We start from the raw sequence: 26158 nt of genomic DNA, 5'->3' as shown, positions 1-26158 counted from the left end.
GCTGGGACGGAGGCCGCCGGGGCCATATCCAGCCGAACGCGCGGCATCGGCGGTAACGGTAACGCCCCTATCTGTCATCAGCCATCACCCCGCCTGGTAACACAGCGCTGCCCTCCTGCCCTGTGCTTGGGTTCTACGTATGGAAACTCGCGCTTATCAGACAGCAAGAGGTCATGATGTAATATTTATCTTTCTAAGCTTACATTGTCTTCCTGCTAAGGGAAATGGCTGTCGTCAAGTATACAGTGCCGCATTATTCCACTATCCGGAAGGCGGAAAGCTCTTATATTTTCTTTACTGTCCACCTGGAAACTATAGTATTTATTTAAACATTAGTGGTAGGCAATATGTGGCACTCAAACTGCTGTGACACTACACATCCCAGCATGCCCTGACAGTTTCAGCATGTACTAGCAGCAATACTGTGATAGCATCTGGTGTGCCACAGGTCACCTACCCACCTACCACTGATTTATACAGTATGCTGATGATTTCAGTTTTCCAAATGAAACCTGGGGCACATCGGGGCATCAGCAGAACAGATGTGTTGTTTGTTTGTTGTTTCTCTATGTTATGTTTATGCCTTGTTACATTTTACCACTGGAAACTTACCAATCAGGCGTAAGAACAAAATACAGATCATTTGTATAAAAACATTGGTGTCATTATAATGTGCAGCAAAAAAAACACCTTTGGGTAGGCTTACCAGGTGTGGATCATAGGGTCGACAGTAACTAGGTCGACAGTCATTTGATCGACCACTATTGGTCAACAGTGACTAGGTCGACACCTGAAATAAATTGACACAGTCATTAGGTCAACATGAACAAACATACCCCCCAACTATACCTTTTTAATAGGTACAGTACCTTTTTTTTATGGTCTGTAACGATTTTTGGCTCTCCAAACTTCCATTGAAAGTATAGGAATAGGGGCTACTCGTGGCCACACCCCCTTTTCTCATTTGCACCGATTTTTATGTGTAAAATGTTGGAGGGTATGAACAAAGTCGATATGAGTTTTTTTTTAATTTTTTGATGTTTTCTTCGTAAAGTGATCGGGAACCCGAATTAGTGCACCGTATCCCCTCACAGCACTAAGGGTGTGTACACACGGTGAGATCCTTGCTATGCCCGATTTTCACTTGCGATTTCCCTTGAACTCCCTGGAGTCCAGCACCACCGATTTTGACTAACTTTTCTTGAGATATGGACTATGTGTGCTTACGATTTTGGCTTATACGAGATTTCGGCTTATGTGAGATGTCATTGACATGTGAGATGAACTAGATAGTACACCGATCTAGCAAGGATTGACTTGCCTGCACAGTCTATCTTTTCTTGCGATTTCGACCTGGCGGGACCGCGCATCGGGATCGCAAGGTGACTTTCACCTTTGCGATCTGCACTAACTTTTCTTGCGATTTTGACTATATAGTCAAAATCGAAAGAAAATATCTCACAGTGTGTACACACCCTTAGGGTTCCCGGCCAAACCCGGACATTTTTTTTTAAAGCGACAGTCATGTAGAAGGCATGCCTTGTAAATGATTGCCGCTTTTAAAAAATGTCAGAGTTTACCCGGGAACCCACACCTCCGGCCAACTCGGACTTCACTATATCTTCCACTATAACCATTGTAGAGCAGTCCTCATACAAAGAGAAATTAGGAAACATTTATCACCAGTTTATGTTTTGAGTAACACAGAAGAAATCTTTTGCAATTAAACTTTTTCTTAATCAATTTCCTATATTCTTCAGCAGCAACTGCAGTCCTTCCCTGGTGTACATCAATGCATATGAACAGAGGCGTCACCAGGTGTGGTGACACCCGGTGCGCATCTGGATCTCCCAGCGGCTGTAGCACGATCACAGTAAAAGGGGGCGTGGTCATATAATAGAAGGGGGAGTGTCCTCATAGGGATCCAGAAATTGTCATTTCGGGGGGGTGCCCAGCATCTCCGGAGATGCTGGGCTGTTCCTGGAGACAGTCTCCTTGCGCTGTCGGATCCTCTTCTGTGATAGGAGCCAGGTTCTGTAGGAGACTGCCACACTGCAGCACCTGTCTCCTGTCACTGCGGAGGAGCTCACATTTTGGTGTCACACCCGGGTGCGGGACGCCCCCCTTCCCCCAGCACCCGCCTTGTGACGCCACTGCATATGAATGTGCAAGGACGGAGACACCCACTTGGACCACCAGTAGAGGCTGTAATACCACCTGCTGCGACTAGGCGCCACCTTCAGTCGCACCATTAAAACTAGCAACAGCCCTATGGTCTGTGCAGACTTATTTTCTGAGTGCAGCCTTCAAATTGAACGATTGAGCGTCTGTGTATGCACACACTTCAGGGACTCGCCTGCAACACTCCCACAACACGCAGATAAGTCGAACAGTCTCCATGTGTTTGTTTAGTTTTCTCCCATTCTCTGCTCACGAACCCCAGCACTTTTCCAACACATTTCTGATACTGTGCATCTAAATAGCAACACCGTCTTTGTGCATACACACTGTGTGACACGTGTTGTGGGGATTTTTGAGCATGTGTGGTAGCAAACACACCGCTCATATATTATTGTTCTTCTTTTAATTGCAATATTCAGAGTTTCAACTCATGGTTTCTGTGCGTGGCTTATGTCTGTCTGACCCACACCACACCATCTCGTTATCTGTCCGGCACTCACTCTGGGAAGTCAGAAGTTTGATCCTTGCCGCTAATCATTATGCTTGGGCAGGTTATAAGTCACACATCACTGACACCCAATACTTGGAAAGCTGCAACAGGCTCTGCACTTTACTTTGCAATTGGGTAGTATACATAAAACAAACAAATTTCATGAACTTAACATAGGGGCTTATTCGGGTGCACGGTAGTAAAACATTTTTTGCAATGGGACAGTATTTTTGGACCTGACCATCTACGGGAGTTGTACTATGCATGTGCAGAACTGTGGGTGCAATGTTGATAGCATTGCCCCAAATGCTCCAGAATTATTGGGTCATCCCCGTTTCCTGGGAGTGCTGACGCCAGTGGCTACACATCCTGAGTAACCTGAGGGTTACTCAGATCTCCACTGGTCACACAGTTGATCCAATGCTGTGGGCTTCTCTTTACTTAAGGTGCCTCATACAGCTTTAGGATCATTTCGCACAGACGCAGCATACAAAGACACAACGGCTGTGCTATACATCTGAATCAGCCCCATAGTGCATTAGAGTGTCTGCATTCACCTAAGACTAATATATAATGCTATATTAAATATGCTACAAAAATTGACTTGTACAATAAGCGAGATGCTTAGCCCTGAAAAAACTTGCCTCTCCTGTTTATTGCTCACTTTCTCCAGCTTGTGTGCATTACTCTGAATATGACCTCTGCTTCTGAAAAGCCGGTTCCATACACTACTGGAAATTCTGACAGTGTTTCTAGGTTTCTTAAAATGAAAAGCCATTGGTAGTTTTCGCAGTATCAATATACAGTATAACATTTAACATACAGAAATAAACATAACCGTGGCAGCATTCTTATAGTATACAGATCTTCATCAAAAATCAGTTACAGTAGATGATTCAGTCTCTGTTGAATAAAATAGGCAAAGCTTCTATATGAAATGGAAGAAATGACAGTCAGACGGAAGTTGGCCATCAGTGCTCCATATCACATCTTTTATAGACTTTCAATAATGCAAAACATTGATTGTTAAAACATCTTTTACTGGAGGCCTATTTCTAATTGGCTTATTGGTGTGCTGATTCTGCGTCAGACGCAGCGGTGTCCTCTGCGTCTTTTGCCAAGTAACACGTCTGCGACTTTATGCAAATGGCACTACAAGCCCTTTCCTGGTGTACAGCCGTGCATCTGAGAGTGCAAGGAGAGAGACACCCACTTTGAGTGTCTTTAGAGTATAAATACCACTTGGTGCATTAGATGCTACCATTGGTTGTATGGATGCGGTAATGGGACCGGCGGTCGGCAGACCACTGGTCACTATACCGACGCCAGGATCCCGAATGGTGAACAGCCTGACGGTCAGCATGCCAACCAACAGGGACTATTCCCACTCGTTGCACTTGCCCCCGTGACGGACATTAAAAGCCGGGATTTTGCCGTCGGTATTGTGACCGGCGGTCTCCCAACCGCCGGTCACACGAACCCAACCCAACCCATTCCACCATGCAAACTTGCTCAAGCACTATGGTAGGTGTATATTCTCCGACAGAGTATGTGAAAGATTGTGTATCTGAATTCGCCACCACCATAGTGAATTGCCTGCGACACTTCCTTATCACGCCCATAAGATGTTTGTGCACCTGCTTAGCAGACTCCCAGGAATGCCCAATACATTCTTGAGATTTTTCTGAGAATGTGCATCTTAATCACAACTGTGCCTCTGTGCGCACAGACTCTATAGACACATGCACAGTGTGACTTACACACCTGTGTAGAAGAAAAAAATCAACAAGTCCAACATGGGAAGTGTGTCTTAAAATCAGCACCTATGTGCTGTAATCAGTATTCTTCCAGCTACTGCAGTCCCTGGCTTGATCTCCCAGTGATTGATGACTGATGTCACTAGGAGGCACGGATTAGGTCCAACGCTGTTGAATAGGCCGGCTTCTATGGACTGCCTCAGCTGTTGCCCATAGAAGCCAAAAAGGGCTGATAAATTAGCATGGGACTGACTGGATGTGATTAGCAGGTTGTGCTTCCTTGAGGGTGGCGGATTTTACTGGGGGGGGGGGGTTAAAATCTGCCACTGGTTGTAATGTTTCTTAAGAATTTCTGTGCACATTTCCAGTCGCTGATATTAGTTAAATATATAATGTGACCTGTTATCAATCTATGTTTAAACAAACTGGATGTGTGACCTGAATTTCATATAGAGGTTGGTATGGCCATCAGCTATCGATAGTTAACAACCATTGATGGCTTGCTACCGATGATTGAAGCTTTTCCAAAATTGATGGCTGCCTGTCAGCAATGGGTTTTTTTTTCCAGTGCAGGGGGCTCTGCCCCACATAATGTGGCAGATGTTTTAACCTGGAGAAGGCATAAGTGTCACGATCCGGGTATCTGGACGCCATTTCTTACCCATCAGATGCCTCCTAAGGCTGGCTCAGCGCTCCAGGACCGGATCCCATCTGTTATCCTGATGTGTACATTCCTGTATCCTCTCCTGTCACTCTGGGACGCTGTCACAGTAAACGCCATATTACACCTGGCATGGCGTCTCCCGCGGCCTCCGCCGCCGTCCCTGAACTTCTGCATGCAGAGTGTCTGAGTGGCGATTACGTCAGCCGCGGCCTCCGCTGTGTCCGCGTGGTTGGATGTGCATCTGTCAGCCTGGCGCCTCCTGTCTCCGGTGGCCGGCGCCGCCATTACTGTTTTCATTACCACATGGATTACAAACCAAACTTCCCTCCAAGTGTCTGCATGGGCGCAGCCATCTTGGATTCTGTCAGCTGATCATTTCCACCAATCTGTTCTCAGTATTGATAATCTGCATAATTGCCTAGCCAATCCCTTCCTTGCTGCAGGTATAAATACACTGTGCCTGAGCAAGGAAGGCGTCAGTGCTTTGGTTGTCAAACCTAGTTCCTGTTTGTCTCTCTCCTGTGATTGTCTTCCAGGTTCCAGCTCCTGTCTCAAGACTTCCACCATAGAGACCCGCGCCAGCATTCCACCTGCGGTGTAGCCTGACTCCAATCCATTGTGGATTCATCTGTTTCCAGCTACAACATTACCTGCTTCCAGCTCAGCTTCCAGCAGAGTACAGCTTCCCTTAAAGGGCCGGTGTCCTTTCTACACTTTACCACTCTCCACCGGTATTATTATTTCTCCGCTCTCAAGTTCTACATTTCAGTTCATATTTCATCGCTCCCAAGTTCATTTATTATTTAACTGGTTCCAGCCAGTATCCACTCCGTGCTAACAACAGTCTGGTTCCAGCCAGTATCCACAGCAGCTGTTTTATCTTCAGCAACCCAGCTTTTCCTGGAACACCAGCTGGCACAATCCTGGGTTATCTCCATTGCTACAGTCGGGCCTGGTAAGGACTTTCCATCTAGAAGATCATAAGAACTATCTCACACTACCAGTGCCCTGTGGCTCCTGCCATCCTGTAGTACCCAGGAACTGTATTTATTCTTTGCTGACTTTTACGTTTTCTTTTACTGCTGCTGTGTTGCGGAGTTGTCATAATAAACATCATTGACTTTTATCCAAGTTGTCGTGGTCACGCCTTCGGGCAGTTATTATTCATGTTACTTACATGTCCAGGGGTCTGATACAACCTCCCAGGTTCCGGTACATCTCAGCCCCTACAACTGAGGCTGCCTCCCGTCAGCTCAGGCCCTCAGTTGTGACAGTAAGCACTGACCTAATGAATCCAGCCAGAGACCAGGATCAAGCGGCCAGGCCGATGCAAGAACTGGCAGCCCGACTAGAACATCAGGAGGCTGCACAGGGCCACATCATCCGCTGTCTCCAGGATCTCTCTACTCGGCTGGATGGGATTCAGACAACTCTCCGTGGATCAGGCGCGTCTGGTGCGTCAACCACAGTGACTCCAGCTATAACCCCACCCACCTTACCCATTTCTGCTCCACGTCTTCATCTTCCAACGCCAGCAAAATTTGACGGATCTCCAAGATTCTGCAGGGGATTTCTCAACCAGTGTGAGATTCAGTTTGAGCTACAACCTGGCAATTTTCCCAGTGACCGTACAAAAATTGCCTACATTATTTCTCTTCTCAGTGGCTCAGCCCTTGATTGGGCATCACCGTTATGGGAGAGGTCCGACACCCTGCTATCTTCCTACACTGCCTTCGTGTCAACATTCAGGCGCATCTTCGACGAGCCAGGCCGGGTAACCTCAGCTTCATCCGAGATTCTCCGTTTACGCCAGGGGTCACGTACTGTAGGACAATATCTGATACAGTTCCAGATCCTGGCATCCGAACTGGCATGGAACGACGAGGCCCTGTATGCTGCATTCTGGCATGGCTTATCTGAGCGTATTAAAGATGAGTTAGCTACCAGAGACTTACCTTCTAAGTTAGATGAGCTAATCTCACTCTGCACGAAAGTTGATTTACGTTTCAGAGAGAGAGCAACTGAGCGTGGAAGATCATCTGCTCCAAAATCTTCTGCTCCTCCTCCTCGTCAACTGTCACCATCTAAAGATGAGCCCATGCAACTTGGCCGTTCCCGTTTAACTCCTGCTGAGCGCCGAAGACGTCTCTCCGAGTTTCTCTGTCTCTATTGTGCAGCTCCGTCTCACACCATTAATGCCTGTCCCAAACGTCCGGGAAACTCCAAATCCTAGCTCGCCAAGGAGAGGGCCGGCTAGGAGTAATGATCTCCTCTCCATCTCCTCAAGATTGTAATCTCCCAGTCTCGCTTCAAGTTGCTCAACGTTATCGGAACGTCATTGCCCTCCTTGATTCCGGAGCAGCTGGGAACTTTATTACCGAAGCCTATGTTAAACGGTGGTCCCTACCCACCGAGAGACTTCCTTCGTCCATTTCTTTAACTGCCGTGGATGGCAGCAAAATTTTTGATGCAGTTATTTCTTTAAGGACTCTACCAGTTCGTCTGAGAGTGGGAGTTCTTCATTCCGAACTTATTTCTTTTTTAGTGATTCCAAGAGCCACACATCCTGTGGTCCTGGGCCTTCCATGGCTCCGTCTTCACAATCCTACAATTGATTGGACGACTACGCAAATCCTGGCATGGGGTTCCTCCTGTGCTGAGACATGTTTGTTTAAAGTATTGCCTGTCTGTTCTTCCTCCCCCAGGTCGTCTGATGTTCCACCTCCTCCATATCAAGATTTCACGGATGTGTTCAGTAAAGCTTCTGCTGATATCCTTCCTCCTCATAGAGAATGGGACTGTCCGATTGATCTCGTTCCAGGGAAGGTTCCACCTCGAGGCCGAACTTATCCGTTGTCTCTGCCTGAGACGCATTCTATGGAGGAATATATTAAAGAGAACCTAGCAAAGGGGTTCATTCGACCGTCTTCTTCTCCAGCCGGCGCAGGCTTCTTTTTTGTAAAAAAGAAAGATGGTGGTCTGCGGCCGTGCATCGACTACAGAGGTTTGAACGACATTACCATCAAGAACCGTTATCCTTTACCCCTGATTACTGAGCTCTTTGACAGAGTTAGCGGAGCTACCATCTTTACAAAGCTGGACTTGCGAGGTGCATACAATCTCATCCGGATCCGTGAGGGTGACGAGTGGAAGACCGCCTTTAACACCCGTGACGGACATTATGAGTACCTCGTCATGCCCTTCGGATTGAGCAATGCTCCAGCTGTCTTCCAGCATTTTGTCAATGAGATCTTCAGAGACATTCTATACCGTCATGTCGTGGTCTATCTAGACGATATCCTCATTTTTGCCAACGATTTAGAGGAACATCGTTTTTGGGTTAAAGAGGTTCTGTCCCGTCTCCGTGTCAATCATCTCTATTGCAAATTAGAAAAATGCGTCTTTGAAGTCAAGTCCATTCCGTTTCTAGGGTACATTGTGTCCGGTTCCGGACTAGAGATGGATCCTGAGAAACTGCAAGCAATCCAAAATTGGCCGGTACCCTTAACCCTCAAAGGGGTCCAGAGGTTCTTAGGGTTCGCCAACTATTACCGAAAGTTTATACGAGACTTTTCCACCATTGTGGCGCCTATTACTGCTTTCACTAAGAAGGGTGCTAACCCGTCCAAGTGGTCTGAAGAAGCCATGCAAGCATTTCATCTTTTAAAACAAAGGTTCATCTCTGCGCCTGTTCTGAAACAGCCTGACATCGACTCTCCTTTCATCTTAGAGGTGGATGCCTCCTCCGTTGGAGTAGGAGCGGTGTTATCTCAGAGGGCTAAAGATGGCCATTTACACCCTTGCAGTTTCTTCTCCCGGAAGTTCTCCCCAGCTGAGCGCAACTATGCCATTGGCGACCAGAAGTTGCTAGCCATCAAGCTCGCTCTAGAAGAGTGGAGGTATCTGTTGGAGGGAGCTTCTCATTCAATCACCATACTTACAGACCACAAGAACCTTTTATACCTGAAGGGCGCACAATGTCTCAACCCTCGTCAGGCCAGATGGGCACTTTTCTTTTCCAGGTTCGACTTTAAACTCCAGTTCTGTCCGGGCTCTCAGAATCGCAAGGCCGATGCCCTTTCCCGCTCATGGGAGCAAGAAAATGAGTCAGAGTCTTCAGACAAGCATCCTATTATAAATCCGTTGGCATTCTCCACGGTAGGGATGGACTCTACGCCCCCATCAGGGAAAAGTTTTGTGAAGCCGATGCTAAGGAAGAAGCTCATGCATTGGGCCCATGCTTCCCGTTTTGCCGGACATACAGGTATCCAAAAAACCCTGGAGTTTATCTCTAGGTCCTATTGGTGGCCAACTCTGAAAAAGGACGTCTTGGAGTTTATTGCATCTTGCCCAAAGTGTGCCCAACATAAAGTATCCCGCCAGTCGCCTGCGGGGCAACTGGTTCCACTATCCGTTCCCCGTCGACCATGGACCCACTTGTCGATGGATTTCATTACAGACTTACCCATGTGCAACAAGTTCAATACCATCTGGGTGGTAGTTGACCGGTTCACCAAGATGGCACACTTCATTCCTCTCACCGGTCTTCCGTCAGCTTCCAAGTTGGCTCAAGTATTCATACAAGAGATCTTCCGACTCCACGGTCTTCCTGAAGAAATTATCTCAGATCGAGGAGTTCAATTCACAGCCAAATTCTGGCGAAGTTTATGTCAAGTCCTCCAAGTCAAGCTAAAGTTTTCCACGGCTTACCATCCTCAGACCAATGGTCAAACCGAGAGGGTGAATCAGGACTTGGAGGCCTTCCTCCGCATCTATGTGTCCTCCTCTCAAGATGACTGGGTTCAATTACTTCCCTGGGCCGAGTTCTGTCATAACAACCAGTATCATTCTTCATCTGCTTCAACACCATTCTTCACTAACTTTGGATTCCACCCTAAAGTCCCTGAGTTCCAACCGCTTCCAGCAACTTCTGTTCCCGCAGTGGATATCACCTTGCATCAGTTTGCCAATATCTGGAAGAGCGTACGATCAGCTCTGCTCAAGGCATCGTTCAGGTACAAGAAGTTTGCGGATAAGAAGCGTCGAGCAGTTCCTGCTCTCAAGGTGGGTGATCGGGTATGGTTATCCACGAAGAATTTGAGGTTAAGAGTTCCCAGTATGAAGTTTGCACCTCGCTATATCGGTCCTTTCAAGATTGAACAAGTCATCAATCCTGTTGCTTACAGACTCCAGTTGCCTCCCTTCTTAAAAATACCCAGGACATTCCATGTTTCCCTGTTGAAACCGCTGATCTTGAATCGGTTTCATTCCTCACTTCCTCCAACTCCGAAAGTCCAAACTCAACGAGGCGTTGAGTATGAAGTGGCCAAGATCCTGGACTCACGTCACCGTTACGGTCAACTACAATATCTTATTGACTGGAAGGGTTATGGTCCTGAGGAACGTTCATGGACCAATGCTTCTGATGTCCATGCTCCTGCCTTGGTCCGGAGATTCCATTCCAAGTTTCCTCAAAAGCCAAAGAAGTGTCCTGGGGCCACTCCTAAAGGGGGGGGTGCTGTCACGATCCGGGTATCTGGACGCCATTTCTTACCCATCAGATGCCTCCTAAGGCTGGCTCAGCGCTCCAGGACCGGATCCCATCTGTTATCCTGATGTGTACATTCCTGTATCCTCTCCTGTCACTCTGGGACGCTGTCACAGTAAACGCCATATTACACCTGGCATGGCGTCTCCCGCGGCCTCCGCCGCCGTCCCTGAACTTCTGCATGCAGAGTGTCTGAGTGGCGATTACGTCAGCCGCGGCCTCCGCTGTGTCCGCGTGGTTGGATGTGCATCTGTCAGCCTGGCGCCTCCTGTCTCCGGTGGCCGGCGCCGCCATTACTGTTTTCATTACCACATGGATTACAAACCAAACTTCCCTCCAAGTGTCTGCATGGGCGCAGCCATCTTGGATTCTGTCAGCTGATCATTTCCACCAATCTGTTCTCAGTATTGATAATCTGCATAATTGCCTAGCCAATCCCTTCCTTGCTGCAGGTATAAATACACTGTGCCTGAGCAAGGAAGGCGTCAGTGCTTTGGTTGTCAAACCTAGTTCCTGTTTGTCTCTCTCCTGTGATTGTCTTCCAGGTTCCAGCTCCTGTCTCAAGACTTCCACCATAGAGACCCGCACCAGCATTCCACCTGCGGTGTAGCCTGACTCTCCAATCCATTGTGGATTCATCTGTTTCCAGCTACATTACCTGCTTCCAGCTCAGCTTCCAGCAGAGTACAGCTTCCCTTAAAGGGCCGGTGTCCTTTCTACACTTTACCACTCTCCACCGGTATTATTATTTCTCCGCTCTCAAGTTCTACATTTCAGTTCATATTTCATCGCTCCCAAGTTCATTTATTATTTAACTGGTTCCAGCCAGTATCCACTCCGTGCTAACAACAGTCTGGTTCCAGCCAGTATCCACAGCAGCTGTTTTATCTTCAGCAACCCAGCTTTTCCTGGAACACCAGCTGGCACAATCCTGGGTTATCTCCATTGCTACAGTCGGGCCTGGTAAGGACTTTCCATCTAGAAGATCATAAGAACTATCTCACACTACCAGTGCCCTGTGGCTCCTGCCATCCTGTAGTACCCAGGAACTGTATTTATTCTTTGCTGACTTTTACGTTTTCTTTTACTGCTGCTGTGTTGCGGAGTTGTCATAATAAACATCATTGACTTTTATCCAAGTTGTCGTGGTCACGCCTTCGGGCAGTTATTATTCATGTTACTTACATGTCCAGGGGTCTGATACAACCTCCCAGGTTCCGGTACATCTCAGCCCCTACAACTGAGGCTGCCTCCCGTCAGCTCAGGCCCTCAGTTGTGACAATAAGGAAGTGATAAACCAGTGAAAAGTGCAAGCTGATAAACACACCAGCCAATCAGCTCCAATATGCAAATTGACAGTTAGGAGCTGATTGGCTGGTGTGTTTATCACCTTGCGCTTATCACTGGCTTATCACTTCCTTATGCCTTCTCCGGATTAATACATCTGCCCCATTGTCCCTAAGACCCACTCCTGACCTGATCGACCCACCGCCTGCAGTTCCCCACAGCAGGAATAAACATTGATGGTTCACGATAAATAGTTTCATATCATCAGTGTTAATCACTGATTGCACCATAAATGGTTAACCCACCGATGGTCATCCCTATATACAGGTACATTTGACACACAATCTTCCAGTTTGGTAAGCGTCACATATCACCTCTTAATCCTGATAGAGATCTGGCTCTTTCCACCATCTACAGCTTAAGCCCCGTACACACAGTGCGATTTGTCCTTACAATTTCGACTATGGGGGGTATTCAATTAGCTGCAAATTTGCGGCAATTTTTCACGGGAATTATTCACGCGGCAGTCGGCAGAAAATTGCCACGAAAACAGCTTTTCATGTATATGCGCGCTCCCGTTTTTTCAACCTATTCAATTCCAAACAGGTTTCATGAGAAAATCATTGCAGTGAAAAGTGTAGGTGAAAATGGGGAAATCAGCCTGTACCCCAAAAAATGCTAAACTAACATAGGACAACAGAAGAGTAGTGTATTAGAGATCACACTTAACTGACGATTTTTCCCTTCAAAACTGTTAATAACATTGTTTTTTAAAATGTACTTTATTTAATAAAGTTTAAAAAGTATTTTTTTTAAACATTTAAACATTATATTATGCACATCCGCAGAATGGATCTCCTCATCAAAAACGGGGGGACAGTGCGAGACGGCACAGTCGCATGAGATCTGACCATGCCAGTTAAGTGGTTTTACAGAGTTTTTGGGGACTTAAATTGTGTGAAATGATTGTTATATGCATTTGTTTAAAAAATGCAAATAAATTATAGAAAGCAAGTTTTTTCATGCAAAATAAATGTTCTCATTAAATTTGGGGTATATGAAAATGGGTATATATTTGGGTCATTTTAGGGTACTTTAAAAAAAAAAGTGAAAACAGACCGATTACTCCCACCTGCAAACCTAAAAACACCTGTCCCACTCATAAAGCACCCCAATTATACCTGTCCCATACCTTTAATCCCAATTTCCATCACTTTGTCCTTTTTCCCCAAAAAATGACATGTCCTTATTGACCAATTAAAAATAATTAAAAACTTCAACGTGCCTAATTAGTCATTAAGGGCAGTGTCCCAGGGGTTCTGTACCATGGCCCTCATTCCGAGTTGTTCGCTCGTTCTTTTCCTTCGCATTGGTGCGATTTTCCGCTAACTGCGCATGCGCAATGTTCGCACTGCGGCTGCGCCAAGTAAATTTGCTAAGAAGTTAGGTATTTTACTCACGGCATTACGAGCTTTTTCTTCGTTCTGGTGATCGTAGTGTGATTGACAGGAAGTGGGTGTTTCTGGGCGGAAACTGGCCGTTTTATGGGTGTGTGTGAAAAAACGCTGCCGTTTCTGGGAAAAACGCGGGAGTGGCTGGAGAAACGGTGGAGTGTCTGGGCGAACGCTGGGTGTGTTTGTGACGTCAAACCAGGAACGACAAGCACTGAACTGATCGCACTGGAAGAGTAAGTCTCGAGCTACTCAGAAACTGCAAAGAAAAATCTTTTCGCAATATTGCGAATACTTCGTTCACAATTCAGCTAAGCTAAGATTCACTCCCAGAAGGCGGCTGATTAGCGTGTGCACTGCTGCAAAAAGCGGCTAGCGAGCAAACAACTCGTAATGAGGGCCCATGGCCCTCATTCCGAGTTGATCGCAGAGAGACATCGCATCGCAAATGTGCAAAACCTAACTAACTGCGCATGCGCAAATGCGTAAATACGCATGCGCGAGCTCACCCGTGCGACACCGGTGCAAAAATACTACAAAAAAACCCACACGTTACTAACAAACGAAAACGAGGAGTGGCGGAGGCGTGGCGGAGGCGAGACTTCGCAATGGTCCGACATGGGCGTGAAAGTGGGCGTACAGTGTGGGAGTATGCAACTCGCAATGGGCGTGTTTTTCGCAATAAAACATTGTCGCTGTTAAAACTAACATAGGAATCCATAGCAATCTTCACGCAGCAGCCGAGTAGGTCTGCAGTTACTCTGCATTTGCGAAGTGCTGTTACAAGTGTGTATGCAGTAATTAGCAGTTAATTGGAGAGCACATTCATCTGTTGGCCAATTACTTGTTAAATACTGCTCAGATGGAAGTTAGCAAACAGCAATTGTCTGAACCCACATTACATGTTTATTCTACTCACATATAAATCTCACACACTGCCAAATAAGGTTGTTGTTTGTGTTAAAGTTGGTGTGTAAAATGTTTGTAAAGGGCAGGTTTTAATGTGTGTAAGACTACTAACTGCAAACAAGTGAAATTACACAAATTGTTAATTGCAAGCAGCAACATTTTACCTAAATAAACAGACACCCACATAATGCAGCATACACTTAATTTTGGCCAGAAATGTTTTCTTTTGTTTTTTTATAATATCTGACAATGTTTTAAATGATGTCCTGTTGACCATAGATAAAACTAAAAAGTGTTGTGTCAGTTTAATTAATATGGACATTAAAGTGTGGTGCAAGGCATACCTGTAGTATTTTTGAAGATGCAATTGTTTTAAAAACTTGCAGATTGTTCCCTCGTTACACAAGTGTCTATATGCTTACATAATCTTCATGGAACTAAGATTTACAGAATGCATTACCTTGAATAAAGTGCACAATTGTTTGTAAAATATGATATGTTTATTACTGTAGTAATATTTGTAAACATCAAAACAACATGGCTACACGTGAGTATCACAGGCAGAGATGGACCAAGCAGCAAGCAGATGACACTGACACAAATGAGATAGCAGAACTCAGTACTCAGCAAAATTCAGCTTCTGACAAACTGAGAAATTTAACTAACACAATAAAATATTACACACCCTGCCACACAAAAATTTGGACCCAACTGAGAAAGAATTAGGATCCACCACACAAACACAGCAATACATAGCACACTAGTAAGAGGAAGATGGCTCTGTTGTTTCTGAAAATAAGCTCACAGGCTACAAAACCTCCAAACATTAATAATACATTTCACTAAGAGGGAGTTAGCCATTCTGGACACACAAGCCAACTCCAAAATAACATAGAGGCAACATGAAAAACATGGGTGCTGCCCATCTGGAGAGACATCACTTTCTTTTTTTTTGCCCCGCCTGAGGCTGTTCTTCTTGGCTTGGTCTGCGGAGCGACCTTCGTTGGGCCTGCCCAGTGGCCTGTTCTTCCTGGGCAGGGGCAGGGGAGGGAGCCGATGTGGTTGGCTCTCTGCCACTGTGGGCAAGGGAGACAGCGATGGCCTGGAGCCCTTGCAAGATGTTAGTTGCAAGGCTTTGGAATGAGGAGGCAAGTTGTTCTTGTCCCTGCCTGATCTCTGCCAGACCTTGGCAGAGTTGAGCAACACCTTGCTCAACACTGGTTCGGTGCTCACTGAGCCGGACAGCTATCTGGCTTACCTCCCGGAGGACCCCGTCTTGAAATGCATTTAGGCTCTCACCATACCTAGCTATTTCAAGCAGGATCTCCGGGATAGCAGAGGGTTGGGTGGGGGGGGGGCAGTAGGAATCTGCAGAGGTGGGATTTGTGGGCCCACACGCCCAGACCCACTAGGTCCCTCCACCTCAGCCTCAGCCACATAACCTTCCTGTGACTCTAACTGATCACCCCCCTGTGCTGTGTTTTGTGGCAAGCAAATAGAAGAATGTGTGGGAAAAGAGTACAATAAAAAATTAATTTTAATTAAAAACATACAGTTTAATTTGCAGACAAATACGTGTGTAAACTTACCTGGCAAGTCATGTTCCGTCAGGATCTCAGGCAGGTCCGTGTCCATATTTGACACCCCTTGGGCCTCCTCATAACTGATACAGGGCATAGCCATCTCCTCCAAGTCTGTAAACTCCACAGCGACAGATGGTCCTCCACCTGTAGCCCTAGAGGCATTCCACTCCGCAGACCTCTTTGCCTTCAGGCGGGATTTGAAGTCGGCCCAACTACATATGTTTGTGGAAATAGGGGCAAAGTAGAGTATTATTATTTCTGTCTAAAAATATATAGGACACATGTTCTGCTTTTGTTTGCTATACATAACATCACATGTAACTACATTTTTAAGACAACTTAGCACAGAGAATGGACTGCCAAGATGCACTTACCGTCGTCTAACTTCCTGTGATGTTCTGACGACAGAGCCAACTTCATTCACAGAATGTGTGATGTCCCTCCAGATGCAATCTTTCGTAGCAGCACCCATGTTTTGGGGGCCTCTATGTATTTTGGACATGGCCTGCGTGACCAAAACACGCAACTCCCTCTTAGTGAATGCTGGCTGTCTTTTCTTATGTCTGGAGGTAGCCTGTGAGCTTTCTTCCTGCTGCTCCTCACCATCTTCCTCGTCACTAGCAGCTTCTGTCTGTTGTGCTTGTGTGGCTAATGCTGATTCTCCCTCAGTTTAGCCAGTATGTGTGTGTGGCAGGGTATCCCCACTTAATTGTTGGGGCTCAGAAGCTGACATTTCCCGAGTACTGGGTCCTGCCTCTTCAACATCCGCAGAGGCGGATTCCATCATCCGTCTCTGGCACTTGTTGCGTTTTTTCGCCAATGCCATCTGCTGCTGCATAATGCGGTCCATCTCTGCTGCTAATTCCTCACGAGTAGCCATGTTGCAGATGTCGTGTGTACGCCCAGGTGTGTGCCTATTTATACCTACGTGCGGCGCGTTCATTCACACAGGTGTACAGTATGGTAATCTTGCAAATGATTGCACTGCTTATTTAAGGGCCTGGTTTGCACGCTGTGAGTGTTTTGGTGATGAATGGAGTTTGTGTTTCTGGCCCGTGCGAGAAGGTGCTCTTGAACTTTTCTGAGTGAGTAATTTTAGCATTGTCAAGCATACAGTTTTCCGTTTTTTAGCTTTTAGCATATACACAGTATTGCATAATTTTTGCGAAGTTCAGTTTGTGAGTATTCGTGCAATCGTCTTGTTGTTAAATGCAAGTCTGTTTGTTGTTGCAATGCAGGTGTTTTTTTTATTTTGTTTTTAGTAAAAATTTATACAATCCTTGTTATTTTTTTATTATTTTTGGACATAACCTGTACTTTAGTGTTTATGTTTTGTGGACTAATGTAAAAATGTTGGTCTTAGTGTCATTTTGTGCTTAAACTATGTTTGTTCTCCCTTTTAATGTGTGTTTTACCTTTTTTGTCTCAATTTCAATTTGTTCCGGAATTTAATCCAGAAAAAATGTCGTATGCTCCTGCAGTAAGTTTACACTCTAATTTTATTTTTGGGATTAAGGTTGTACATTTTTATTTCTCTATCGTCCTAGTGGATGCTGGGGTTCCTGAAAGGACCATGGGGAATAGCGGCTCCGCAGGAGACAGGGCACAAAAAGTAAAGCTTTACGATCAGGTGGTGTGTACTGGCTCCTCCCCCTATGACCCTCCTCCAAGCCTCAGTTAGATTTTTGTGCCCGGCCGAGAAGGGTGCAATCTAGGTGGCTCTCCTAAAGAGCTGCTTAGAAAAGTTTAGCTTAGGTTTTTTATTTTACAGTGAGTCCTGCTGGCAACAGGATCACTGCAACGAGGGACTTAGGGGAGAAGAAGTGAACTCACCTGCGTGCAGGATGGATTGGCTTCTTGGCTACTGGACATTAGCTCCAGAGGGACGATCACAGGTACAGCCTGGATGGTCACCGGAGCCTCGCCGCCGGCCCCCTTGCAGATGCTGAAACGAGAAGAGGTCCAGAATCGGCGGCAGAAGACTCCTCAGTCTTCTTAAGGTAGCGCACAGCACTGCAGCTGTGCGCCATTTTCCTCTCAGCACACTTCACACGGCAGTCACTGAGGGTGCAGGGCGCTGGGAGGGGGGCGCCCTGGGAGGCAAATGAAAACCTTTTTTGGCTAAAAATACCTCACATATAGCCTCCGGGGGCTATATGGAGATATTTAACCCCTGCCAGAATCCACTAAAGAGCGGGAGACGAGCCCGACGAAAAAGGGGCGGGGCCTATCTCCTCAGCACACAGCGCCATTTTCCCTCACAGAAAGGCTGGAGGGAAGGCTCCCAGGCTCTCCCCTGCACTGCACTACAGAAACAGGGTTAAAACAGAGAGGGGGGGCACTAATTTGGCGTTAGAAATATATAAAAAGATGCTATAAGGGAAAACACTTATATAAGGTTGTCCCTATATAATTATAGCGTTTTTGGTGTGTGCTGGCAAACTCTCCCTCTGTCTCTCCAAAGGGCTAGTGGGTCCTGTCCTCTATCAGAGCATTCCCTGTGTGTGTGCTGTGTGTCGGTACGTGTGTGTCGACATGTATGAGGACGATGTTGGTGAGGAGGCGGAGCAATTGCCTGTAATGGTGATGTCACTCTCTAGGGAGTCGACACCGGAATGGATGGCTTATTTAGGGAATTACGTGATAATGTCAACACGCTCCAAGGTCGGTTGACGACATGAGACGGCCGACAAACAATTAGTACCGGTCCAGACGTCTCAAAAACACCGTCAGGGGTTTTTAAAACACCCGTTTACTTTAGTCGGTCGACACAGACACAGACACGGACACTGAATCCAGTGTCGACGGTGAATAAACAAACGTATTCCTTATTAGGGCCACACGTTAAGGGCAATGAAGGAGATGTTACATTTTTCTGATACTACAAGTACCACAAAAGAGGGTATTATGTGGGATGTGAAAAAACTACCGTAGTTTTTCCTGAATCAGATAAATTAAATGAAGTGTGTGATGATGCGTGGGTTCCCCCCGATAGAAAATTATGGGCGGTATACCTTTTCCCGCCAGAAGTTAGGGCGCGTTGGGAAACACCCCTTAGGGTGAATAAGGCGCTCACACGCTTATCAAAACAAGTGGCGGTACCGTCTATAGATAGGGCCGTCCTCAAGGAGCCAGCTGACAGGAGGCTGGAAAATATCATAAAAAGTATATACACACATACTGGTGTTATACTGCGACCAGCGATCGCCTCAGCCTGGATGTGCAGAGCTGGGGTGGCTTGGTCGGATTCCCTGACTTAAAATATTGATACCCTTGACAGGGACAGTATTTTATTGACTATAGAGCATTTAAAGGATGCATTTTCTATATATGCGAGATGCACAGAGGGATATTTGCACTCTGGCATCAAGAGTAAGTGCGATGTCCATATCTGCCAGAAGATGTTTATGGACACGACAGTGGTCAGGTGATGCAGATTCCAAACGGCACAAAGGTGTATTGCCGTATAAAGGAAGAGGAGTTATTTGGGGTCGGTCCATGGGACCTGGTGGCCACGGCAACTGCTGGAAAATCCACCGTTTTTACCCTAAGTCACATCTCTGCAGAACAAGACACCGTCTTTTCAGCCTCAGTCCTTTCGTCCCTATAAGAGTCATATCTGTCCAGGGATAGAGGAAAGGGAAGAAGACTGCAGCAGGCAGCCCTTCCCCAGGAAAAGAAGCGTTCTACCGCTTCTGCCAAGCTCTCAGCATGACGCTGGGACCGTACAGGACCCCTGGATCCTACAAGTAGTATCCCAGGGGTACAGGTTGGAATGTCGAGACGGTTCCCCTTCGCAGGCTCCTGAAGTCTGGTTTACCAAGGTCTCCCTCCGACAAGGAGGCAGTATGGGAAACAAATTCACAAGCTGTATTCCCAGCAGGTGATAATCAAATTACCCCTCCTACAACAAGAAAAGGGGTATTATTCCACACTATATTGTGGTACTGAAGCCAGAAGGCTAGGTGAGACCTATTCTAAATCTAAAAAAATTTGAACACTTACAAAGGTTCAAATCATGATGGAGTCACTCAGAGCAGTGATAACGAACCAGGAAGAAGAGGACTATATAGTGTCCCGAGACATGAGGGATGCTTACCTCCATGTCCCAAATTTGCCCTTCTCACTAAGGGTACCTCAGGTTCGTGGTACAGAACTGTCACTATCAGTTTCAGACGCTGCCGTTTGGATTGTCCACGGCACCCCGGGTCTTTACCAAGGTAATGGCCGAAATGATGATTCTTCTTCGAAGAAAAGGCGTCTAAATTATCCCTTACTTGGACGATCTCCTGATAAGGGCAAAGTCCAAGGAACAGTTGGAGGTCGGAGTAGCATTATCTCGGATACTGCTACAACAGCACGGGTGGATTCTAAATATTCCAAAATCGCAGCTGATCCCGACGACAAGTCTGCTGTGCCTAGGGATGATTCTGGACACAGTCCAGAAAAAGGTGTTTCTCCCGGAAGAGAAAGCCAGGGAGTTATCCGAGCTAGTCAGGAACCTCCTAAAATCAGTGCATCATTGCACAAGGGTCCTGGTAAAAATGGTGACTTCCTACGAAGCAATTCCATTCGGCAGATTTCACGTAAGAATTTTTTCAGTGGGATCTGCTGGAAAAATGGTCCGGATCGCATCTTCAGATGCATCAGCGGATAACCCTATATCCAAGGACAAGGGTGTCTCCCCTGTGGTGGTTACAGAGTGCTCATCTTCTAGAGGGCCGCAGATTCGGCATTCAGGATTGGATGCTGGTGACCACGGAGGCCAGCCCGAGAGGCTGGGGAGCAGTCACACAAGGAAAAAATTTCCAGGAAGTGTGATCAAGTCTGGAGACTTTTCTCCACATAAATATACTGGAGCTAAGGGTAAATTTATAATACTCTAAGCTTAGCAAGACCTCTGCTTCAAGGTCAGCCGGTATTGATCCAATGGGAAAAACATCACGGCAGTCGCCCACGTAAAGAGACAGGGCGGCACAAGAAGCAGGAGGGCAATGGCAAAAACTGCAAGGACTTTTCGCTGGGCGGAAAATCATGTGATAGCACTGTCAGCAGTGTTTCATTCCGGGAATGGAAACTGGGAAGCAGACTTCCTCAGCAGGCACGACCTCCACCCGGCAGAGTGGAAACTTCATCGGGAAGTTTTCCACATGATTGTAAACCGTTGGGAAATACCAAAGGTGGACATGATGGCGTCCCGTCTGAACAAAAAACGGGACAGGTATTGCGCCAGGTTAAGAGACCCTCAGGCAATAGCTGTGGACGTTCTGGTAACACCATGGATGTACCAGTCGGTGTATGTGTTCCATCCTCTGCTTCTCATACCTAAGGTACTGAGAATTATAAGACGTAGAGGAGTAAGAACTATACTCATGGCTCCGGATTAGCCAAGAAGGACTTGGTACCCGGAACTTCAAGAGATGCTCACAGAGGACTTATGGCCTCTGCCGCTAAGAAGGGACTTGTTTCAGCAAGTACCATGTCTGTTCCAAGACTTACCGCAGCTGCGTTTGACGGCATGGCGGTGGAACGCCGGATCCTAAGGGAAAAAGGCATTCCGGAAGAGGTCATTCCTACCCTGGTCAAAGCCAGAAAGGAGGTGACCGAAAAACATTATCACCACATGTGGCAAAAATATGTTGCGTGGTGTGAGGCCAGAAAGGCCCCACGAAGAAATTTCAACTCGGTCGATTCCTGCATTTCCTGCAAACAGGAGTGTCTATGGGCCTCAAATTGGGGTCCATTAAGGTTCAAATTTCGGCCCTGTCGATTTTCTTCCAGAAAGAATTGACTTCAGTTCCTGAAGTCCAGAAGTTTGTCAAGGGAGTATTGCATATACAACCCCTTTTTGTGCCTCCAGTGGCACTGTGGGATCTCAACGTAGTTCTGGGATTCCTCAAATCACATTGGTTTAAAACCAGTCAAATCTGTGGATTTGAAGCATCTCACATGAAAAGTGACCATGCTCTTGGCCCTGGCCTGGACCAGGCGAGTGTCAAATTGGTGGTTTTTTCTCAAAAAAAGCCCATATCTGTTTGTCCATTCGGACAGGGCAGAGCTGCGGACTCGTCCCCAGTTCTCTCCCTAAGGTGGTGTCAGTGTTTCACCTGAACCAGCTTATTGTGGTGCCTTGCACCTACTAGGGACTTGGAGGACTCCAAGTTGCTAGATGTTGTCAGGGCCCTGAAAATATGTTTCCAGGACGGCTGGAGTCAGGAAAACTGACTTGCTGTTATCCTGTATGCACCCAACAAACTGGGTGCTCTTGCTTCTAAGCAGACTATTGCTAGTTGGATGTGTAATACAATTCAGCTTGCACATTCTGTGGCAGGCCTGCCACAGCCAAAATATGTAAATGCCCATTCCACAAGGAAGGTGGGCTCATCTTGGGCGGCTGCCCGAGGGGTCTCGGCTTTACAACTTTGCCGAGCGGCTATTTAGTCAGGGGCAAACACGTTTGTAAAATCCTACAAATTTGATACCCTGGCTAAGGAGGACCTGGAGTTCTCTCATTCGGTGCTGCAGAGTCATCCGCACTCTCCCGCCCGTTTGGGAGCTTTGGTATTATCCCCATGGTCCTTTCAGGAACCCCAGCATCCACTAGGACGATAGAGAAAATAAGAATTTACTTACCGATAATTCTATTTCTCGGAGTCCGTAGTGGATGCTGGGCGCCCATCCCAAGTGCGGATTGTCTGCAATACTTGTACATAGTTACAAAAATCGGGTTGTTATTGTTGTGAGCCATCTTTTTAGAGGCTCCGCTGTTATCATACTGTTAACTGGGTTCAGATCACAGGTTGTACAGTGTGATTGGTGTGGCTGGTATGAGTCTTACCCGGGATTCAAAATCCTTCCTTATTGTGTACGCTCGTCCGGGCACAGTACCTAACTGAGGCTTGGAGGAGGGTCATAGGGGGAGGAGCCAGTACACACCACCTGATCGTAAAGCTTTACTTTTTGTGCCCTGTCTCCTGCGGAGCCGCTATTCCCCATGGTCCTTTCAGGAACCCCAGCATCCACTACGGACTCCGAGAAATAGAATTATCGGTAAGTAAATTCTTATTTTTGCATTTGTCTTATTCTCAATATTTAGTTTTTTTGTAAAAAACATGTTTTCTTTGTAAAAAAAAAACCAACATATGTTTCAAAATGTTGACCATTTTGTGACTGTGCAGCTGATTGCTCACAACAAATGTGGTGAGTACACTGTGTTTTTTGTTAATTTTAGACAAAGTGTGTTTGTATTGGGGGTTGTGTCAGAATTTTTATTTTTTCTGGCTCTTCCGCGACTGCGTATTTCCGCTCGAGCGAAATAAGGACTCTGCTCTTCACAGCATTGCAAACATCAATAAAGTTTATTTCAATGACAGCATAGATTTTACACCACTCACATGCCAACACACACTATAAATATATGCCCAAACAAGGAAAACGCCATTGCCATGATGCGTGCTGCCCCGTTCACACGGCGGGAACTCTGCGTGCTGGTGGCGGTAATGGACCGACGCGTAGGCCGCGTTGGGCGTTTTATCCCAAATAGGGTAAAACGCGAGGCCTACGCGGAGGTCCGCCGCTTACTACGGAGGCGCCTCCGCAGTCGCAGGACCATCATCCAGCTTGAGAGGCGCTGGAGCGACCTGCGGAGGCGCACGCCAACCCTTATGGCGGAGCTCCGCCAACAGATCCGGACCCTACGTGTCCGCAGTGAGTAACATTTCGTGCACAGACAGAATTAACGCATAACCTTTGCATACTATCGTTAAGTGTGGTTGCAAAAATTTGCACAGAGAAAAATTGCATGAGTGTGTGTAGGTAGGTTATGCAGTGATGCATAACTCCCAATATGACCTTTTGCAAGAGGAACCAAAAACTCTGCTTAGGTATTTGTAACTTAATTGTTAATCTCAAGATTTCTCTGCACAAATGATGGCAATCATACATTAAGAGTGAAGTGACGGAGCAGAACATTCTGTCCCTCCTGGCGAGACTCATGTTGGGAGGTATGGTACTGACTGTATGTTGTTGGCCATAATTAATACACAGGCAGAAAAGTTTAAACTAATACCGGATCATTGTTTTTTAAAATTGTGGGTCTTTTTTTACACTGGAGATGTTGTTTAGATTAAAAAATGTGAATATATTTTAAAATGGATAGACGGTATTTAATATACTTTATTTTGATTCTGTTTGTTTGATAAGGGCAACATCACCATGAAATATATTTTACTAACTTAGTCATGTTAACCCTGTTTCTTTAACATGGTACAGAACAGAGTAATAGGAATATTGTGGGGTTTTTTTTTGGTTTTTAACAAAAAAATAACATATGTCATTATAGGGCGAGCACAACGGCAAGGTGCTGGTGCAGGGAGTAGACACCAGCAACATTCCCCATCCCCTTCCCGATCACCCTCCCCCTCTCCGGCCCAATCCCCCTCTCCTGCCACCTCACCCTCTCCTGCCCAATCCCCCTCTCCGCAAACCTCACCCTCTCCAGCCACCTCACCCTCTCCTGCCCCCTCACCCTCTCCTGCCCAATCCCCCTCTCCGCAAACCTCACCCTCTCCAGCCACCTCACCCTCTCATGCCCCCTCACCCTCTCCTGCCCAATCCCCCTCTCCGCAAACCTCACCCTCTCCAGCCACCTCACCCTCTCATGCCCCCTCACCCTCTCCTGCCCAATCCCCCTCTCCGCAAACCTCACCCTCTCCAGCCACCTCACCCTCTCATGCCCCCTCACCCTCTCCTGCCCAATCCCCCTCTCCGCCAACCTCACCCTCTCCAGCAACCTCTGCATCATTTTGCAAAACCTCCTCTCCAGCCCAAGCCCACTCTCTTTCCCAAACCCCCTTTCCAGCCCACACCCCCTCTCCAGACCAATCCCACTCTCTTACCAAATTCCCCTCTCTGCCCCCCTCCCCCTCTGTGTCCCAAAAAAACACACCACCACCCTCACCCTATCATTCCCAAACACCCTCTGACAGTACCTCCCCCTTCCATCCTCTCACCCAATTGGACCCTCCTTCCCCCATCCTGCCTTCTTCCCCCATCCAGCACCCATCCCCAATCCTCACCCATCCAGCCTCCATTCCCCAGCCAGCACCCATCCCCCATCCAGCCTCCATCCCCCAGCCAGCAAACCTCGCTGACAGAATGGGCAGCAGAGGCCCCGGAGCCACTAGAGGGAGGTGTCCAAGTGGCAGAGGAGAGTAAGTTGGCACACATTCCTTATTTTTAACTTTATTTGTAAAAAAAAAAACATTCAAATAAATGCAGTGTTGTACTGTGGGCAATCTTTTGTCTAGGTTAAATGCTTATCTTCTTCATCATGGTATGGATGATGCATTTACATTTGTGTGCGGGACATTATATGTACAGTGTCTACATCTGGTTGATAATCACTATGTGGACAGGTTTGCCCGCACAACAAGGTTTGTATGTGAAACATTATATGCAACACATTTAGACCAGAGTGTTATTTTTGGTGTGTTTTGACTTTTTCAATTGAGCTTGGGTCTTGCAATATTTTCTTACAAAAGTTGCAGGAGTCACTTTGTTAGCCAGCCTAACGACACAATGATTTGTGTTGTGAAAGTTACACTCACAAAATACTTATTTGCTTTTTCAAAACCTGTTTGTCCTTGTTTTTTTTGTAAGGCAGGCTTTCAGAGAGTGTGGGCATGCTAGGGTATGTTGTCCTTCTGAAGATGTTGATATGCAGTGTGATGATGCCGGACAAAACAGCACAAAAAACAAGTCTGCTTCACTACAGATGTGAATGAAGTCCAGTATGGGGTTACATGTACTAATTTGTGGTTGTGATTCTAGATAGGATGTTTAACTTTGCAAACAAACAAACACACAGTTACAGTTATTTCCCACCTTCGTGAAGAGAAGTAGAATGTGATTTGTTGCTATGGACAACATCACACCCTCAATAGAACTCCCATCTTAGTAAATGTACATCATAGTGTGGTAGACTTTTACACATTGTAATTTAGCTATGTGTAACATTGCTGAGTATGCTTGTGTGTTGGTATGCTACTGTTTAGTCATTTCTACATACATGATGTATATCATTTGATATGAAAGTGTGCTTTGTGGAATTGTGATGTAATAGGAAATGTTTTTTTTAAATAATTATTCATTTTTACTCTGCATTTCAGATGGTGCCATTGGAGATCCCACAAGGCTGGCAGGCATCGTTGGCCATTTGAGATTTCAATTGGAGGCCATGTTGGCTGAAGTGAATCAGTTAGCCAATTTAATTTAAGTTTTATTTAAA

At 46.4% G+C, this 26158-nt stretch overlaps 1 protein-coding gene across 2 annotated transcripts; it reads left to right on the top strand.

Annotated features, from left to right (window-relative positions):
• The first annotated feature begins 39 nt into the window (after positions 1 to 39).
• Positions 40 to 26158, top strand: LOC134932030 (uncharacterized). Of its 2 annotated transcripts, none has more exons than XR_010179230.1 (3): positions 40 to 170; positions 24212 to 25082; positions 26040 to 26158. XR_010179230.1 is itself a non-coding variant. In XM_063926039.1 (3 exons), the coding sequence occupies exons 1-3, from the start codon at positions 17333 to 17335 to the stop codon at positions 26144 to 26146; spliced, it is 996 nt and encodes a 331-aa protein (XP_063782109.1). In that variant the 5' UTR covers positions 17279 to 17332; the 3' UTR covers positions 26147 to 26158. The 2 variants fall into 2 exon arrangements, 1 of the variants encoding a protein (XP_063782109.1); XM_063926039.1 differs by lacking the exon at positions 40 to 170 and adding an exon at positions 17279 to 17350.

The sequence above is a fragment of the Pseudophryne corroboree genome, chromosome 6 (genome assembly GCF_028390025.1).
Source record: "Pseudophryne corroboree isolate aPseCor3 chromosome 6, aPseCor3.hap2, whole genome shotgun sequence".
NCBI classification, from domain to species: Eukaryota; Metazoa; Chordata; class Amphibia; order Anura; family Myobatrachidae; genus Pseudophryne; species Pseudophryne corroboree.
The sequence above is the reverse complement of the archived record's forward strand: the minus strand, read 5'-3'. Positions and strand labels throughout refer to the sequence as shown.